The sequence below is a fragment of the Apus apus genome, chromosome 15 (assembly GCF_020740795.1).
Source record: "Apus apus isolate bApuApu2 chromosome 15, bApuApu2.pri.cur, whole genome shotgun sequence".
Classification (NCBI taxonomy): Eukaryota; Metazoa; Chordata; class Aves; order Apodiformes; family Apodidae; genus Apus; species Apus apus.
The window spans coordinates 9102384-9122226 of record NC_067296.1 but is presented as its reverse complement, the minus strand read 5'-3'; the positions used below and the strand labels follow the sequence as shown (position 1 = coordinate 9122226).

The following is a 19843-nucleotide window of genomic DNA, read 5'->3' as shown; positions in this document are numbered from 1 at the left end:
AGCTAAAATCATGCCTGAACTGTCACTCCGGTAGGTATGAACATAAGAAAGCCATTTTAAACTGACTAGCTCAGGTAACAGCAGTGCTGCACCTACCTGTGACAACACAAGATGCTCAAAAAGCACATCCAGGACCAGCACTGACTGGACGACACTGGGTTGTGTTGTCTCTGCCTTGCTGTAGCTACAGCCTTGGCAGTGCTGAGCCAAAGACATGCAGCTCAGGTAGGCCTGGAGTTGAGCAGTGGAGCTGTCTAGAACAAGGGGAATACTACCACAGCCACAGGTGAGAATTCTCCCCAGAGGATTTGTTACACATAACTACCTGACATACAGGGCCTCATTTTCAGTTTACATGCATGATCTCTTTACTTGTTGCTTCTTTTCTCTCTTCCTTTTTAAAATGAAAACCAAACAAATATATAAAACCCCACCGAGCAGCTGTAACTTATTAATGTATTTCTGTCTTTCTGACTTTATTCTGCTAACTCCATGTTACTATCTTCTGAGTCCTGATGAATGGTGCAGGTGCAACTGCATCCAGTTTTCCTTGACAAACAAGACAAGTTTATTAGTTTGCATCATCTTTAGTGAGCAGCTGTGAGCCTCTGTGCATAACTGGGTTTGAGTAAGACTGGTTGGTGCAGAGTCATGTTGAGGGCAGGTGCTTTTGGCAAAGCAGGTGGGACTTATTGGGAATTTAAACAGCCTGTCAAGGTCTGTCCCCATTGGTTGTCTCTTAATTTGAATTAGGCAGTGAAGTTGTATTAATGAGAAAGAAAGGGTTGTTTGGTTTTTGTTCTTTCACCTTACAGGAGCTATGGGGAACACAATGAGCATCCCAGAGGAAACTGAAGAAGACAATACATGCACAGTAAAGAGCTATCAGGTAAGCAAGAGCTGCCCACTCTCACCTTTCTTGCAGTTTTCAAATCCACTTTAAGAACTGTGCTATCTGCTGTTTCAGGCTCTGTCTGAGTCTCCTGACAACATTAAAAATGGATCTGTTGCTTTTGTTCAGACTCATTCTCCTACAATGAATGGTGAAGGTACGTACTGAGAAAGGGTGGCATGTTTGCACTTCTTTTGCAACCAGACAGGCAGAGAGAGGTTTCTACTGAAGCAACAATAAATATTGGTACATGGTCTCAAACTAAAAGATAAGCCTGTGACTCAGCCCTTACTTGTGAATCAGTACATGTGTTTTTTCAGATGCTTGAAAGTTCAAAGATAATAAAGAGTAAAATAGAAAAAAATATTTCTAAAGTTCTCTGGAAGCTGTTTGTTGAATTGTTCTAAGCATTTAGTTCTGCATCTGGTTCACAAAGGGGGATGGATGGAGGAGGTGAGAGAGTAAGGGGTGAAAAAAAATTACTGTTGTGTTGCTTCAGGAAACACTGATCTGATATTAATGAGGTCAATGGGTCTCACTTCAGTTCAGTTCTGTAAGGAGCTTGAATAAGGCATTTCAAGGGACACCTGAAGCTGGCACCACAGAAGTTTACCCTGCTGATCTGGCATGACTGTATAACAACTCTGGTTGTTACAATATTGAGTGTAGGAAATGGTGGTTGAATTATGCAAGCTGAAAATAAATGTATTGGTGTAAATTATTTAAAGCTTAAAGTAATACTGTATTGAAGTGAAAAAGGAGTAGGAAACTGAGGGGGGACTTTTTTTGACTGCAATAGAAGACTGTAAAGTCTTTTAAAGTTCATTGTCTCTGGATATTTTTGCGGAGTGATATTTCTGATCCTCTCAGTAGCAATTTCAACAAATGATATGATAGAAAGATGAATGCCTTTTTGTTCATTTAAGCAGTACCATCTAGCTCTCTGATTCTGGTCCTGTATTCTTGAAGAGGAGCATGGCTTTGACTTCAAAGATACAAGCACTTATTTGTTAACAAAGAACTATGCATAGGGGAATTATTTCTGTCCTGTTTGTTATTTAGAAAAAGTTATTGGCTGGAGGAAGTACTGTAAGTTGGTAAGTATATCTGCAGTGAAGGTATAATAACATAACTGACTCTGGACTTGAGGCTTTGCAGTGAAATGCCACTATGATCCTGAGTTGGGCCTTAGTGGTACCTTTCACATATAGAAACCTACCCTGCTCTCATTGTAGAGGTAGCAGACCTTGAAGAGAGCAGAATAATCTCCAGTGAGATTATTTATTTTTGAAGCTCTTGAGTGAGAGCTTCAAAAATAAAATCTGAGTTTGAATTCTAGAGAATTTAGGGGATGTACAGTAATTTATAGAGCTGAGTGACAGCTGGGAACACAGCATCGCTGACAACATTATTACTGAGTGGTCAGTCTGGTTTACCAGAATTTTAAGTGTGTCACAAGACTGACAATGTAACCCTGACCACCTCTCTCCTGGTGCCGCTATAGGGTCTATTGAATATTATTCAACTACTGCTGCAGCAACAAGAGCATGGTGGGTGGGGTGGGCAAGGACTTGTTTCTCTTTCTCTGTACACTAAGGAAATAAAATCAATACGCCCCTATTATGTATAAACTGTGGGTGTTAGTGTAGAAGTTGAATAGTGGGAGTATGGGTCCTGCTCCTGAGCTGTGCATCCCACTGCAGACCCCTTTAGATGGGCTTCATGGCTGGACTCTGGGCTCCCTAGGGAACAGTGCTGTCAGCAGCTGAGCAACCACTGCCAGTGCTGATATCTTGAACATCTGGGGTGAACTATATGGCCTGAGCACTAAAAGTTTGACTCCACAGAGTTTTGAAAAGTTGTCTCTACAGATTCATGGGTAATTGCTCTCATCCAGACATGTATCTCTCCTCACCTTTTGGCAACTCATTAATTTATCCTTCAACCTCTTGTTGGCTTTCCTCAGGAGCCTTCCTGAGCTATGTTCAGGAAGCTGTCCTCTGGAGCAGCCTCATTTCAGTTCACATCTCTGCGAACCCATGTTAATGTTACCAGTGTTTTCCTTGCATTGGATTTCTTTCTGTTTTCTGACTCCAATAACCCAACACTTCTTTCCAGTTTCTGTAAGGAAAGAAAATATTATTATTCATTGTTAAGAGAACACTCTCAACCTGTTACGTCCAGTTGAAGAATCTAAGCTTAGACAGAAGTTATCTAAGACTGATATGGAAATATGCAGATGGTACTGATTACAGTTTAGAATCTCTGTTCCGTGGCTAATTTCCTAATGCCATTTAGCTATAGGAAGTCAATTTAAACAGTTGCCTGCTAGAAAATAAAAACCTGTAGCTGTGTTTCTGCTGGTGTAAACCAGCAGAGTTCTGGGAAGCAAATTAAAGGCAAATCATTTACACTGTCTGAAGACTGAGAAAATAAGTGTTCATTTTACTTGTAACAGAGACAATTTAGCATATGGCATTGTTTTACTTAAATGGCTTACGTAATTAATGTAATTACTAAATCAGTTTAAGTAGTAAGTTGAAAAATCGTTCTATCCTGTTTTGATATTACCTGTGTTTTAACTTTACTAAGGTTTAAAAAGTAGTTAAAAGAATTTACCATTTCGATACCACTGAAATCTCACTGGTTTGTGTAATGTCACTAAGGTCTTGCTGAAATAAAAGTGTGAGTCCTGTAGGAAATGTGGTTCATAGTATTTCTAAAATGAAATCATGCAAGAAATAGTACTGTAATCTGTTTATGGTCCTGAAGTAAGCACTTCTGGAGAAGACAAGAGCTGCAACAAAGGCAAGTGAAGCAAGAGGATTTTATTAATAGTGTTAGATGTATGTTTGTGGTCTTTGTCTTGTTAGTTTGCATTTCTGTGATTGCCAGTGATCTGACCATGTGCTGTGCATTAAACCATGTAGTTGATAAATGAGTCTATGAAATCTATATCTGTTAATATAATGAAAAAAGAATCCAGAGAGTTAACTTAATATGACCAGAGGAAGTAATGTTATTTGGAAGAGCCCTGTCACCATCTGCTTCACATCTGTGTGTGCAGACTGGTAACTGGTTCCCTCCATTTGCTGCTTCTGCTCAAACAGGCTGACAGATGTGTGGGCTTAGGGATTCTTTCCATTACTTGCCTTTCCTGCTCCTATTGGTTATTGGGGCTGTAGGCATTGCACAGAGTGTTAGCATCCACCTTCTCCTCTAATGTTGTTTAAATAGTAGTGGTGCCCTCACTGCTACTGGGTGATATGCAAGCAAAAGGGTAGCAAATTTGGTCCTGACTTCCTGCCATAGTGCTGTTCCTCAGCCTAGGGAAGTGCTTCATTGTAAAGTCAAGGATGTGAAAGAAAAGAGGAGAAAGTCTGTCAACAATTACTTCTGAGCAGGGAAATAGTATTGACATAACATTGCACTAATCATTACTCTGCACAGTTTCTCTTATAAGTCAAGGAAAAACTCTGGATCTAATCTAAATTCAGAAAAAATATTCTTATTTTGTTTCTTCTTATAGAACAGGGACTTTGTGCAGCTATAGGATTGTCTTTTTTACATATCCTGATGAAATTAAGTGAAAGGAAGGACAAATCTTCTGTAGTGTGACTGTCTTTTGTTAAATACTTGAAAGGAAAATGCCTGTGTAGTAGCAGTATGAAATGCAATCTCACAGCAGTGCAGTAAATTGTATATTGATTTTCGTTTCAGAGCAGTTATTAATCTCATTCAGAGTGAGCAGCTTTGATCTACTTGCACATCTGGCCTAAGACTTGGGAGGTTTTGCTTCTATTCCTAATTCTGCCTCTGTATTGTGGAATAACTTTGGAAAGAATGGCACTTCTGTGTCTCTTTAGAAACAAAATTGCTGTGCACTTTCAGCTCTGGCTTATAGCTGCCTGTATGAATGAATGCAACACATGGCGTGTTTGTATTATCAGGGTTCTGACAGAGAGATGGGATAGCAGAAGCCTCATGGGAATACAGAGACTTGGAGTGCTCCAAAATAAATGTGACAGAGAGGAGCAAGCATTTGGGAGTTGAGTTTCTTGCCACATGGGGTTCCAGTCCAAGTGCCAGTGAACTCACTGAGAGATGGATTAAGCTTTAGTCAGGTAATTTGGATAATGCAGTTGGAAGGAGATACCTGTCAAGATGCTCAAATCTTGTGGATGTCACTGTGCATTTACAAGCAACTGTAGAGACTCTGGATAAAAATTAAACACTGTATGGAAACAAAGACTGAAATGAAATGTTGAGAGGTTGAACAGTGTTGTCAAAACTGCACCAATTTAATCCAAATATTGCCACTCCAAAGCATTTCTCTCCTTCAGTTTGCTGTGAATATGGCAAAAGTTGCTCTTCTGTTCAGCCCACCACAGTAATTCTCCTCTCAGTAGTGGGATCTGCTTTGCCTGGTGTCTGAGTAGACATTCCCTGAAACAGTCTGAACTGTTTTGACAGGAGACAGAGCTCATGCTGGTGATATGTTCCAGGTCTTTCATTCCTTCCATGATAATTAGAGATAAAAGGAGTTTGATAGGTTCATGAGCTACTTTTTGTTTGGTTGATTTTCTTAATGATGAGCTTCTATTCCTATTTTTATACTAAGACACTTTTCCTGTGTTTCATTTTTTATCAGTTACATAAAGCAGAAGTTCAGCATCTATTACCATTATTTTCCAATGGATATTGCTTCTGCTTTCTTCAGCTGGGGAAGAGTTTGCTTTTTCCTTCCTTCCCAAGCTTCCAAGTACAATTAGAATGCAGTACTTCAGTTCTTTCTCGTATAGTACTACAGGAAGCTTAGGAAACTATAACTGATAGTTAGTGGCTCTGAGTGAATAGCTGAATAGGTGGTTGAATAGCTAGTTATTTGTACTTTTACTTTGCATGTCAGTATGTTGAAATAAGTGCTTATGGAATTCTGCAGAAGAATATTGCTGGCAAAGAATTCTTGCCAGCGCAAGTAGTTTTCTTACACGATCAGTAACAGAGAATCTGGGGAAAGACATTTTCTCAGAGTGCATATAAAGAAGTGAATATCTATTTACCTGGGCACAATGGGTTGTACTGAGGTGTTCTGGCCCCTCTGCACGCTTGCATTTGCCAAAAACACAATAAGAAAGCAAATATCAATTTAAAAATGTTAGAAGGAGAGATGTTAGGAGGCAGCTCCCCAGCAGCTGGCAAAATGCTGGCAGCAGTTGTGACTCCTGCTGCACAGCCCTTACTTTGTCAGCTGCTGCCTCCACTCCTGGCCTGGATTTGGGTAAAGCCACTCAAGATTCCCACTGTCCTGCTGGCATGCTATGGAGCTGCACATCTCTTGGGTTATGGAAGCTTCCACCTTCTGCTAGGCAGGACAGACCCTGGACTGTGCAACAAAGGTCCAGCCAGGCTCTGTGTCACAGAGTTAATGCTGTGAGGAAGCGGATGTCCCGGCAGGATGCTGGGCCTCTGTTCTCCTCCTGCATCTGCCCAGGGATGTGAGCAGTGTCCTTGGACAGTATCACATGGATGCAGGCACATCACATAGTAATTGCAGATGTGTGTTACTATGTAAAATCTGGGGGGGGTGTGGGAATTTGGGGTAATTTTGTTGTGAGAAGCTAAGGGGCAGTTTTGAAAGCTGTGATCTAAGATGTTCTGCTTCCCTTATCTTAAAATGTAATCTGAAGATCTGTACTGTAGAAGACAGACATTTTAGTCAGGTTTTATTGGTATCTGTGGGCTTATTTCTGTTAAAGTAAAATGTGAAGGGCATAATATTGACTAGACTATTATAATTATAATTTGAAATAATTTCAATTTTACCCTGAAACTGACAGTTTCAAAATTCTAACTTAGCAAGTCAGTTTGAGACTGTCAGTTTTTCAGTTATAATTAAATAGATATAAATTCACCCTTGAATTCTGTGGTGATGATTGACAGTGGAATCAGATACATATTCTAGTCAAATAGAACTAGGAGAGGGAGGGGATGTGTAGGGGAGAGAAGCTCAAGCTTAGAGGGATGTGTAAGGTATTCCTTCTGACAAGCCCACTCGTTTACTGGGGTTTCACACCACGTAATCTATGATTCAGTCTCCCATACACAAAATAGTTACAGGAAAGATTTTTTTTTCTTTTGTCTCTTACATATTTTATCTTCTGTAAAGCAGGAGCCTTCTCCTGTCTGCACTATTAAGGATTTTCACCTTGGCTGTATGTGCCTTTGTAAGATAAAATCATAACATATTTTTCAGATGAAAGATTTTTTCACATCTGAAGTGTCATGGCCATGTGTGTACACAAGGGGGAATTATTAGCGAGAATTTTGAAGGGAGTGTCAGGTTTGACTCAGGATCAATAATTAAACACGCAACAATGGAAATGTGATTAAGGACATATTGTTTGTGGATGAAGAGTCAGAAATGTACAGATAAGAAGCCTGGCTAGATGTGACTTGTAAGTATTCAAATCAGGCGTAACCAGACAATAGAAAAATGCAAGAAGAAACTGCATTATGGAGGGTAGGCAGCAAGGCAAGGAACAGTGCTGGGAAAATGGATTAATAAGTTCTGACTGCAAAGCCCTGTGGGGAGTTTGGCCAGCCAGGAAATGAAATCAGTCCTTGCAGCTTCCATTCTTCTTCCTCCTTTAGCTTTGACAGGTAAACATGCAATATATGAATATACAGTTTTGTCTCAAGTTTCATTTATTATTTTTTTGCATATCTTTTATTTAATATTAGAAAGTAAAATATTCTCAGCATGTCCACTGGGCTAAGTAGTCAAGAACCTGGTCTGTTATCTGACTGGCAGCTGAGAGGGGGCTGTGGAGAACAAAAAGTTTGCACCAACTTCAATGAGGAATGACAGGAAAGAAAATCAGCCTGACAGATCTGATAGATGAGCAGCAGCTCAGGGTCCCTAAACAAGCTGCACTCTGTGTGGTCCTCCCTGAGGCTCCATGTTTCAGAATTAGTTTATTAAAGAGCAAGATCACCCTGATTAATTGTACAGCCAGTGTAACTCCTTTGCTGCGGTGGATAATTACTGTTTTATGCTTCTGTTTGTAGTGGCTGCAAAGGCAAGTGTTTCAGGGGATAATGTGGCCGTTTCTTCCTCCAAGACAATGGAGCAGAGCCCCGTTCCCGAGGCGGGCGGGCAGAGCCTTGGGAGAGCTGCCAGGAGAGCTCTGCCATCTGCTCAATCCCGCTCTGTCTTCGCCTTTGCATGGGCTGTACCAGGGCGTACTGAAGATCCAGCTAGAGATTCATCAGTTGGATCGGCGAGGCTTGATGTCAGCTCAGAGGCGCCTGCAGCGAACAAAGGGCCAAGTGACAGCCTGGAGGTTCCCGCGGCAGCTGCACGGGAGGAAGGGGCACATAAAAACCTGAGCCAGGCCCTGCCGCCAGCCTCGCTGGGAGACATCGATCTCACAGCATCAGTGACACCTGAGGGAGAGGGTACGGCCGCCTCAAAGCCAAAAGAAGTAACCTTCTTTGACAGGATCTTCAAACTGGAGAAGGGAAAGGAAAGCAGTAAAAAGCGGAGTGACCCCCAGGAGGAAAGGCAGACCTCAGACCTTCCCGACAGGCGCATCACCGTGACAGAGGCTGCAGGATTACAGAGCACGGCAACCAGCATCCCGCAGGGGAAGGCAAGTGCTTGAGTGGGAATATCCATTTCACTCCTAATGAAACCTCTTAGGAATATTAATAGTTCAGGACAGCTTGATGTCTTGATGGCTGTGTGAATGGATTGGTGTTGCTCTTAAAATTACTGCAGTTAACACCCCACTGGGGTGGCTGGATTCAGGAGAACCTATGGTGGAGTGGTAACTCCACCTGATGTCTGCCTCGTGATGAAATGCTAGCAGTGACCTCCAGTTTAAGTTCACTTGTATTTCCCTGAAAGGTTTGGGCACGATAGTTGTGATTGTGCTCCGATTGCCAGGATGGTGAACAGCAGCCAGCTACAAAGGAAAGCAAAAATACTTGAAAGTAAAAGTGTTTCTTCTGCTTTAGGAGCTTGGGGTTTGATGCTGGATGGTTTTAAAGGTGTTCTTTAGCATTTGTGCTATTCCTGAAATAGTCAATCTGCTTGAGCAATAGCTGCTTGTTGCATACCCTGTGTGCCAGAATAAGGAATATTATGCAGTAGTAATTTTTGCACTCAGCTATTGTGATTTACAACATTGTCCCTTAGAATTGATTTTACAGAATAAGAATGACATATAAGAAATGAAGTAACTTATCTGAGAGAGCACAATAATCTAAGGCTGGAAACAGATGTGAGTTTAGATTTTACACTTCTCACAAAGTTGGATATCAGCAAGAATACTGTAGGACTAGTTTTCAGGTAATTTAAAAGTTCGTCCTCTGGATAGGGGTAAGTGGCATAACTCTCAGTAGTTCTGCTGCAGAAGTGCCAGCATACATAAATTGGTGATCTAGTTCAAATCCTGTCCAATGTCAGGAACAGGAAGAAGAAACCAGGTGCATGGCTCCCTCATCAGAATCTGTGTAAATGCCATTTTAAGAGTAATCACTTTTACTGGCCTAGTTCAGGCTTTCCAATAAGACTGCTCCATGACTGCTAATGCTTTCAATAGTGTTAAATATATCCACAAGACACTGCTTGCACTGACAGCATTGCAGGTTGCCTCCAGAAGTCTCCTCAGTTTCTATTCTTCTGTCTTGTCTTCTCTCTTATGCCTCCTCAAATGTGAAGGTCACATTTCTTGTATCAACTTATAAATTGTAATATTTTTCTGATTAATTATTTGTAAGACTAAACAGTTGCATTTTTGACCATTGCCCTTCAGAAGCAGCACCCATCATGAGTATTTCAGACAGCTGTATATGTGCTTTTAAAGACTCTATAGTCTCGATTTAGGAGAATATCAAGTCATTCACTACATAAACAGAACAGGGTGAATAATTCAGAATGAATAATCTATTCAGTGCATACTGGAACTTCTGTTTAACCTTATGAGACTGAAGCTTTTCAACACTGTAAATTCCTGGAGACATTTTTTACTAACACCAAGACCAAGTGTTGCTTGTGGCTTGGAAGAACTACTTTTACAATCAAATGCAAAATTCTTAGTTTTCTATTCTGCTGTGATTGCAAACTACAGAGTGTGAAAGGTCACAGTTCGTGCTGTGGAAGTAGTACAGTGTGAAACTAATGAAGTAACAGTCTGAAGTAGCTTTAACCAGAAGTCTGAGTTGAACGTTTGCTGGGAGCAAATAGTCACCTTGGGAAAGCTCAAGTAAGCAAGTGTTTGAAACAGTGACCATCAGGGAACAGGGCAAGATAACCTAAAACTTATTCTGTTAGTTCAAAAGTATTATATCAATACTGCCTTATTTATTCTGAATTGTTAATTTTGAGTTCTGTTCCTGTCTTCATCATATATGTATCCACATCCCGTACCTCACTAAGGGGAATAAGCTGGAAATGAGTGACAGTGGCAGAACTGTAGCACAGGGTAGAGTGAAATTTTAACCTTATTCTTGAATTTTCAGGCTATTTATTCCTCAAATATGAAGAGGAATATAGGGAGGCAGAGAGTTAGAGACCTTTTCTGGGAAAAGTATATCCACCAGAAGTCTGATGCATTGCTAAACTTTAATTCCATTTCTAAAACAAAGGCTGTGGCTCTGCCTTGCAGCACACTTGCCCTCTGTTCTCTCTAAAGTTGCTAGTTCTCATGTAGGATAGGAGAATGATCAAGTGTAATTTAATTGCTGTTACTGCAGTAACTACAAGCTATTACAAAATAATTGTACTAACAATCCAGATATTGCTGTCAACAGTTTGGTGTTGTGTTTTTTTGTGTGGATTATGACTCGTAGTATCTGTAAAAGAAAACCAAAGTTTCCCTGAAATGAGTGCCAGCACAAAACAAACAGCATTGCTGGTAAGTAAGAGAGAGACTCTACAGATGTAGCTTAAGAGCTGCACAAACATTCTGTGTTTGGTTGAACCACTCTTTATTTTTGTGGTCTACAAAACTACATTCAGAACACAGCATAATTAAAACAAGGACAGAATTCATGAATTCATGAAGCATTTACTATGTGAGCCAAAGAAAAGATAAATTATATGCCTGAAATGTTTCACTGAGCCATGATTCATACAAACAAAAGTGCTGGCAGGAATATGTGCTTTTATGTTTTTCTAATGACTGAACTGAAACTATAGTATAAGTATTTAAGACATTTATTACCCCCAAATTTGGCTCCTTGAAGAAATGAACTGAACATTTACATAGTGTCTGTTAACTGCTAATGCTGACTTTCTTCTGTTATTTCTAGGGTTTTCTTTCATTATTTGCCTCCGGGGTTTTGAGCAGCATATTATGCAGTCAGCTGCTGTGGAGGTTTTTATAGTTATTTGACTATGGCTCTGAAAATGCGATATTGTAGGACTTCAGATTATCTCTCCCTGATTTATATACTGATGGCCTGAGTCTGTGCTCCTTCCTATAGCAGTATTCCCACAAAAGCACAAGAAGGATCACAGCATCTATCAAAGCCCAGATCTGAGTTGTATCTCAGTAGCTAATGGCAGCCTTGGCTTGGGGATCCTGGGGTAGGTTTCTCAAACAGTACTGGGTCATTACAGGGGCCACTTGTGCTCTGCAAGTCAGAGTTCAGGGATTTTTGGATGACATTGTGCCTCAAGCTCCGCACAATCTGCAGTAGTTGTCACTTCAGCAGGGCAAAGTGTGGCTTTAGCAGGGATATACCCTGAAAGGTTTAGTGGTGCCAGTGGTGGGACCTGTCACCTCTGCAGCTGTCCCAGGTGGTGACTGCTGCTGGTAACAACTGTGTGCCCAGTGAGAAGATCCCTTCCTCCTAAATCAAGTTCAGCCCAATGCCAGAGTCTGGCCTTGTGTGCGTTATTCTTGTTCAGTAACATCTAGTGCAGAGGTTGACAGCATCAAGTACTTCGGTAGGGAAGATAGTTTTGTTTAGCAATGTATCCTCTGTTTCCTACTTCTTTGGTCTCCTGCCTCATGCCTCTGTTGCCCCTTTAATATCCGAACTAGAGCCAACATTTTCCACATGAGCAGAGCTCTTTAGATGGCATTCCTGGAAGCAGAGCTGCCGAAGCTGGTGTGGCCACACATGTTCTGCATTGGACACATTGTTCTTGGAGCTCCTCTGGGCCACAACTGGCAGCTGGACAAAGTGGTGTGTTAGACCCTTGTAAAAAAACTTCTAAATAGCCTGTTGAAGCACTCTGAACTACTGTGCTGTGTTTCTTCCTGGGTAAACTTGGAAAACCGTGGGTGGAGAATTACACAAAAGTCTGTTCTTGCAAGTAAAACCTTGTGTATTTTAACTCCTTAAATGCTGCATGGAGACCAGCCACTCCATGCTCGTCTTCCCTGATCTCAAATTAGCCCCCCAAAGTTTTAACTCATGCATCTCTAGTCTACTACTTCCCTCAGTGACCTAAAGAAATGTGTCCTCTGTAAATCCTATACAAATATTGTTTTCAAATTTCCTGATACAGGAAAATGTTCTCAAGAGTATAATTTAAAACTTCTCTAGTAAAAATGACACTGAACAAGTATGCCTAATTGACAGGTCAGGAAAAGATCTTTGGTGTCACTTAGATCTCCAGGCAGTCTTTGAGAGACAGTGATTCAAAGATGGTTTTTGCTGGAGACAACTGGACAGGCTCATTTGTGTTATTTCTTGTCCTATTTTTTCCTCTGCAGTAATCTGGGCATCTCATACCTGAACTACTGCTTCTTCAGTCAGTTTCCTCAGTAGCCAGATGTGTATGGCTGTCAAAATAATTGGGGATGATAACTTGTACTAAAGAAATACAGCACTTCTATGATTGTACATTCAATAATGTCTCAAACCCCCTACCACAGCACAGTTTATTTAATTCACAGATCCAGGCCTGCACTTGAAATGTAGACAGACAAGAGAGAAGGAAGTTATTGGTAATGAACTTGAATATTGCTAGCCAGATGTAGTACTTTTTACATATTAAAAAGGGAAATATTGAATGGGATTTGTCTCATGCTGCTCTCTCCTGCATAAAGTTTGTGTTGGCTTCACCTGTGCAGGCTCAAGGCAAAAGTGGCCAGAATGGCTGGCAAATTCAGTGTAAAAGCTCTCCAAAACTGCTCTAAGATCTTTGGAATTTTTTTAAAGACAACCCTTGTTTAGGTGTCTACAGAGAAAGTGAGTAACTTAAGAATATTAAAGACAAGTGACTGAGCACTGGAAAACAATTTTTGGGCTCTGGGAGCTGTAATTCCAGGAAGAGAGGAGGCCAACTTCATTAGGCTCGGAATTACTTTGGGTTGCTGTGGTTTTTTTCATTCATTTAATCTGTGCCGTGTTAGAGTTTGCTTGATAAAGAATTCTGGAATTGCAGAACACAATGTTGGAAGCAATCTTGGTGTGGTACAGCCAGACACTGAGCCATCAAAGGCCAAAATCTCAGCATTTGTTCCTATTCACAAGTTCAGCCTTAAAAGAGACAAGTGATGTTGTTTGGGATGCTGTGTGTAACTTGTGTTTGTTATACTTGGTAGCTGAGAACAGTGTTCTTCCAACCAGCAGCAAATGCTGAATATATTAGAAGAGAGGGGAAAGAAATGTATAAATGCACAATTGTTCTGAATATGTAGGCTGGAGAAGTATGGTTGGAATTAGGGTTGTGACTCTCAGATCAACATAATGCAAGTCACAAATGTTACTTTTGCATTCCACTGGAAATTAAGCAAGCTAGAACCAAGGAAACTCTGCCTCCCTTTTTGTTTTAGGAGATAGATGACTGCAACCAAAAAGACCTACGGCAGGACTCAGCAGGTGTCACTGGTCCCACTGCTGAGCAACCTGAAAAGGCAGAGGTAAAACAAAACAACCCCCAGCCAGCTGCTGCTGCAGACAACTCCGTCATGAGTTTCCTGAAAACACTGGTAAGTTTTTTGCCTTTCTCTTTCATCTCTAGGCTGTGCTTCAAATTGCTTATAAAAGTCCCACCTGAACATGTTGAACTAAATGTAACATGTTTGCACTGAGAAGTAATGAAGCCAAACGGATGCCTTAGAGAAGGACTAGAGAGTGACAGATGTGTAGGTGCAGTGTAGCCATGATTAAATGATCATCTACTCTGGAAACTTCACCTGCTGCACAGATACTTGTAGACCTGGAGGTATTTAGCTGTCTCAGCGTTTCTGCATGATGAAACATTATTTTATAATATCTCTAGAAGTTCATTTTTATAGGCTAATTGGATGCATAAGCCTGAATAATGTATCTTCAGATATTTTTCATTTTAGCCATTGACTTTGAGTTCTCGAGAATAATTTCTAATGTAAATTTTCCCATATGGGGAGCAGGGGGAAGCAGTGTCCATACTACTTTGACTTTTGTGCTAGAAAAAACTTCTAGTATCAAACATATTATCTTTCAGATCTTTTGAAAGACTGAGTTGGGTGTGACATTGTTTTTTCTCAAATATATTTAAGGTCTCCCCAAGCAAAGCTGAAGCCAAAAGTGATTCTGAAGACAAGGTAGGTAGATTCCTCATTTTTATGCTGGTCACTATATAGTTTTGGTACAGATGTTTTCTCTTAATGCTCTTGCTTTTTACCCGTTGATATTATTCAAAGTAACTAAAAATATTTTTCCCTGCATAAACTTGGTAAGGCAGATGAACGTATACAGTGCAATTCTTCATGTAATATGTTATAATCAAGATTTGAGCATGCAGCATTCTCTGTAAGGTTGATGATTACTTGGTATAGATCTTGGTGGTTACTCTGACTTGTCCTTGATCAAAACCTATAGGTCCCTCCAGTTATATCCTTATCAGTTCAGAGAAAACTCAATTTACTGATAGAGCTGTGCAGAGCTTCTAGTTTTTCACTGCCAGTTGTGTATATGCATGTCTCTATTGATCTTCACACCTGCTGGAGCTGCCTGGTTACTAGAGAATCGAAAACATCAGATTGTTCTAATGTGTTTGCCAAACTTCAAGAAAAAAAAAAAAACCACCAGAGAAAAATCTAAATGATAAAAACTTGAAATGGAAAACAATCTTTTAAAATGGGAAAACGTAGGTGTTCAAAGACTAATTTCCCCTCCTTCCTTTTAAGGTAGTGCCAAGACTTACAATAGTTTCAACAGGAGCACAACTCAGATGATTTGTATTAAGCTTCCTTCTGGTGTTTCAGTGGCCTACAGGCACATCACTGCCTGAATAGCTGGGAAGTTCCAGATTAAATGTCCTTACACATTATGACTAGAATAACTAAAGCTTTCCTTGCAATGCCTGTGATAAAATTTCAACAATGCATGAAGGACAAAACCCTAAAAAAGGAAATGGTCTTTCAATTCAACTATTAGGAAACCAAAATCACTATTGACTTCAAAATTTATCTTCATTCCATTTTTTTTATCCCTTTTGTCCAATTTTTCTATAGCCTGGTAATAAAAAGGTGAGGTTATTCTTTCTGGAAAGCTTGGTGAATACAAAGGACACACACATCACTTCCTGATTATAGCACAACAATTCTGGTGTTCCTTAACCAGGGCTGAGGTCTTCTGGGACACCCAGAAAAGGCAGCTTCTGTGAGACTTGTAACTCTTTCAACAGCTTCTGAAAAGCCCAGTTGTTCAGTCCTGTTTGCATACCTGACTTTATGGAAGGCACCCATGTGCTCCTGTAGCAGGTGACTGTTGGTGTAGGTGTACTGTAATGGGGGAACAAATATGCTGTTTGGGTTTGGTTTGCTATCACACCTGTGAGAGTAAACAAACCCAGATGACTAGCAGGATATGCAAGCCCATTATATGGAGGTTAAATGGGAGTTGCTCTTTATGAAGAATTTCTTTATCTTCACTAGTGTTTTGCTGATAAAAAGGACATTTTTGCTATATTAAAAGAAAAAAATACATTAAAGTTAACGTGGCAACTGCCATAAAGAAAAGTTACAGATTTTACAGCTGAAATACGTAAGTAAATAATGGTCATTTTTTCACTGAGAAATAACTTGTCTTAATGGCAAAGATGTGTTCTTAAGTAAGGCTTTCCTTTTGTGCAGTCTCTCCTGAGTGGCTGGGGGGCTTTGCATGGTTTGGCTGGCACAGGGACAGGTGTTTGTGACTCCTGGTGACACTTCCCTTCTGGCTGCTCAGCACCCCCGGCCCCATTTGCAGGGTGGAGCCAGGTGTTACCACACAAAGACTAGTCCATTCCCAGGGTCTCTCGGTAGGCCTCTCCCATGGCTAAGAGGACAGACATGCCTTCTCACAAACCTGAGGAACAGCTACAGCCCACTTGAGCTGCTCCCTCCTGCTGCAAGGCAGAGGTGTGTGGCCTCACTGGAGCTGACCGTGGTGGTTTTGTTGCATTGTCCTGTCACCAGTGATGCCTCTGGCTTTAATCAGCTAAAGATGTGTGTGCTTTTAGCAGCCTGGGCACACCCATAATGGTGGTTGCTGCAGCCACCTAAACACAAGAGTTTAACCTGAGTCGAGTCATACCTCCTTAGATTAATTGATCCTTCTTAAGTTTATACTAACCAACAGGGCATTCACATCTGATCTGCTCTGGACTCCTATATTTGACCCTTCTGTAGCACATCCTGACTTGTTCCTGCATCACTGTGTGTTTGGGAATACTAGGAATGGTACAGAGAACACCCTGAGAAAATGGCCAATTTTTATGCAACTGGCCACAGCCTCTTCACAGCACAAAGTACTTTGTAGTGAGAGTGTAACTGCTCTGAGTGAAACAGTCTGGAGACCAAGATCTTGACTTAACATGCTCCTATATGTCACATGCTATTCTCTGGACCTTTCCTCCTCTTCTGTTAGTTGTGGTCAACTTCATATGTTAACTACTGTAGGTTGTTTCTTTGGAGTTTGGGTCTCTTCATGTTTCTGCAGTTCTTTGAAATTGTAGTCAACTCATTGAAGCTTTTTACTAAGTCAGAAGCTTTTGGTTTTGCCTTGTTCAAGTGTAAAAGAAAACAGACCAAAGCCTGTAAAGGGACCAGCTAATTACCCAGTGGGTGAACATTTGAGTCATTTTTCATTGAAATATAACCTCTAAAATTTGGGCTTTTTCCACTATATATATTGGCATGATTATTAATTAAATCAGGAACTAAATTGCCTAAGGGAGATCAGAATTAAGTCCAGCATACCAGCAAGCAGTAATTGAAAGAACATGAACATTATTGCCAATTTGAAATATTTTATGTAGTATATATCATAAATGTTCATTCTGTCCTTTTCCTAAATAATGCAATTGTGCAAAACACTTTAAAATCCCTATAATACTGCAATTAAAAGGATTAAGGTATCTTCAAAGATTTGTATATCTGCCTATTTTGAACTTATAAATCCCAAATGTAGTTGGTTACTCGTTAATTTCAATACAAAAGTCTTAGTCTTTGTGGGATTTGGGTCTCAAAGTAATGAAGGATTTTGGGGAAAATTGTGGTTTAATTTTAATTCAGCTGGATTGCCTCAGCTTATATTTATTTCATTACTCCAAAAAAGTCTAAGGAGAACTGAGTAATTAGAATAAAATGTCATTTTTTTCATCCAGGGCAAAAAAGACATGTTTGTTTTTAATAGTACATGTAAAAGTGTTTGAATGTGTGTCATGAACCAAATGATCTTTGCACTAAGTATTCAACTGCAAATGCTGTTGTACAAAAGGGCTCGAAAGCGGACAAAGGCCATGGTGGGCACCCTGCTCCGGAGCTGCCGACAGAACCCCAAACTAAAGGAGCCAAGAAAAAGAAGGCAGAGAGTCCCAAGCTAGGACACAGCACATTTAGCAAACTCTTTAGGCATAAGGTCTGTATGAAACTCTAGCAAGAGCAGAATCCTGAGCAGTAGCAGATGGCTCCTGTCAGAGAGCAAAGTAATTTAACTGGTAACTGAAATCAGCATCTGGCCAGCTGTGCAGTGCTCTGAAAACAACTGGCGTGAGCATTTGTGCCATGCATGATGAGAGCCTTCATCTGCAACGTTTCTCTCATGATACATCTGTGAATTCAGGATTCTGAAACAATTCCTCTAACCTTCCCCACTATGTGCTTCCCAGTTACTAATGCTGACTAAACTTCCTTGGCCACTTAAAATAAAAATAAAGTAAAAGGTACTAAGAAACAATGAATTATGCAGATATGACAGTGTCTGCAATTGTAGGACAGGTTTAAGAGCTCAGTCCGGCTACACTTGAGGCTTTGTGGTCACAGTGCCTTAACTTGCACTGTCAGGTGGCTAAAATTGGTGATTTGGTGAACTGGTGCATCTGATATGGCAGAGAGGAGACTGGAACATGGAATTTCCTTCAGAAATGGTTGCTCTTCATTGAAATCAAGAAAAGTATTAAGTGAATTCTAAGTATTGTTTGGATGGAAAAAACTTGGGTTTTGAGGATAATTTAAAGTTGTTCAAAATGCATGGTTTTTTGTGCAAATGGTGGTTTCAGAGTACTTTAAAAAAAAATAATAATAATTTCATGAGCTTAGGTCTCAAAGTCCATATTTTGGCTTTTGTGCATTCTCTGAAGAAGATAATCTGCCATGATGTTCTGTGGCAGGGAAGCAAAGAATTGTAGCTTTTTAGCCCAAAGAATGAAGAAGCAAGAGACCCTTCTGCTGGGGGAGGAAAGTAATTAAGGTTCACTGAAAACAACCACATGGAATTTCTGGTGGGTAGAGGGCTTTATAATCAAGGCCACGAGGCAAAGGGAATTCTTTGAGATACTTTCAAAACAGAAATGTTATTTCCACTGTCTCACTTTTGAGATAAAAATTTCATCTGCATATTTCTGAAGGAATAAGAATCTTCCCAATGGTTTTAAGTCTACAGTTCTTGCCAACAGCTTAAAGATCTCATATTGTATATACTACATTGATAGCTAATAATTTTGATAGGAAGTACAATTTAAATATGAGTTGGGGCTTCCCAGTAACAAACATACCTGGCTAGCATTTTTTAAGACTTTCTAACTCTTCTGCAATAGTTAAAATCTCACAATGAGTTGTTAGGAGAGATTATTTGTTATTATGCTATTTGATACATTTTAAAGACTATTGGTATGCAACGAAAGTAGTTATCTTGAAGGAATGCAACAGCACTCCATTTTTACATCAACAAAATATCATAAAATGCAGATACTTTATAAATAGTTTTTCCTTGTTTTTAAGCTTATTTCCACAGCTTGCTTTTTGCATAGGAAACAGGTGCAATAAGTGGGGTATAATTTGTGACACTGAGAATAAAGGAGATGTATTAAATTAGTGCCAACAATTTGCTTGTAAGGCTGATGAAAAGTGGAAATTCAAATCAGAAAAGTAATGTAACAGACAAGCTCTGAAGTTACCACCTCTAGAAAAAAAAATAGCTCTGATATCTTCATTTGAAATGCCTTAGTGTGATGTGTCAATTAGATTAATAGGAAATTAATTCCTTTATTTGAAATTATAATTTTAATATGTAGTCCTATCTAACTTTAAGAACTTTACCCTCTCTGAAAATTGCCTGTGCTAGTCTTCCAAATTGTACTTCTCAGTATCCTAGTTATGCAAAAATATACTATTAGTTTAACAAACATTGTTTTTGGTGTCCTGTGTTTACATAAATACTAACTTTAAAGCAACTTGTTACCGATCTTTTTGAACAGCAAAGTGCATCCTAATATGAATTTGTAACAAGCTGATGTGATGGGACTTGGCATTTGACCTCAATAATGAATCTGGGTGGCATCTGATAGCTGGGTCCCTGTCAGTCATTCCCATTCATGTATAATTGCCTTGCATTGTATGCCAGTTTTACACTGTAACTGCACTTACTTATGGTATTTTTCTTGGCAAGGTTAATCACTTATTTCCAGCATTAGTACTGAAGCCAGCTCATGGCATTACACTACTTTTTACTACTTGG

General features: G+C 40.0%; 1 protein-coding gene across 1 annotated transcript in view; it reads left to right on the top strand.

Moving 5' to 3' along the window:
• Window positions 1-820: 820 nt before the first annotated feature.
• The window catches only part of BCAS1 (brain enriched myelin associated protein 1), a 43773-nt gene continuing 24750 nt past the window's right edge, over window positions 821-19843 (top strand). The window contains exons 1-6 of the mRNA XM_051633406.1: window positions 821-889; window positions 968-1049; window positions 7964-8547; window positions 13693-13848; window positions 14401-14445; window positions 17606-17746. Coding sequence (XP_051489366.1) covers window positions 821-889; window positions 968-1049; window positions 7964-8547; window positions 13693-13848; window positions 14401-14445; window positions 17606-17746 — 1077 coding nt within the window. The remainder of the gene's footprint in view (window positions 890-967; window positions 1050-7963; window positions 8548-13692; window positions 13849-14400; window positions 14446-17605; window positions 17747-19843) is intronic.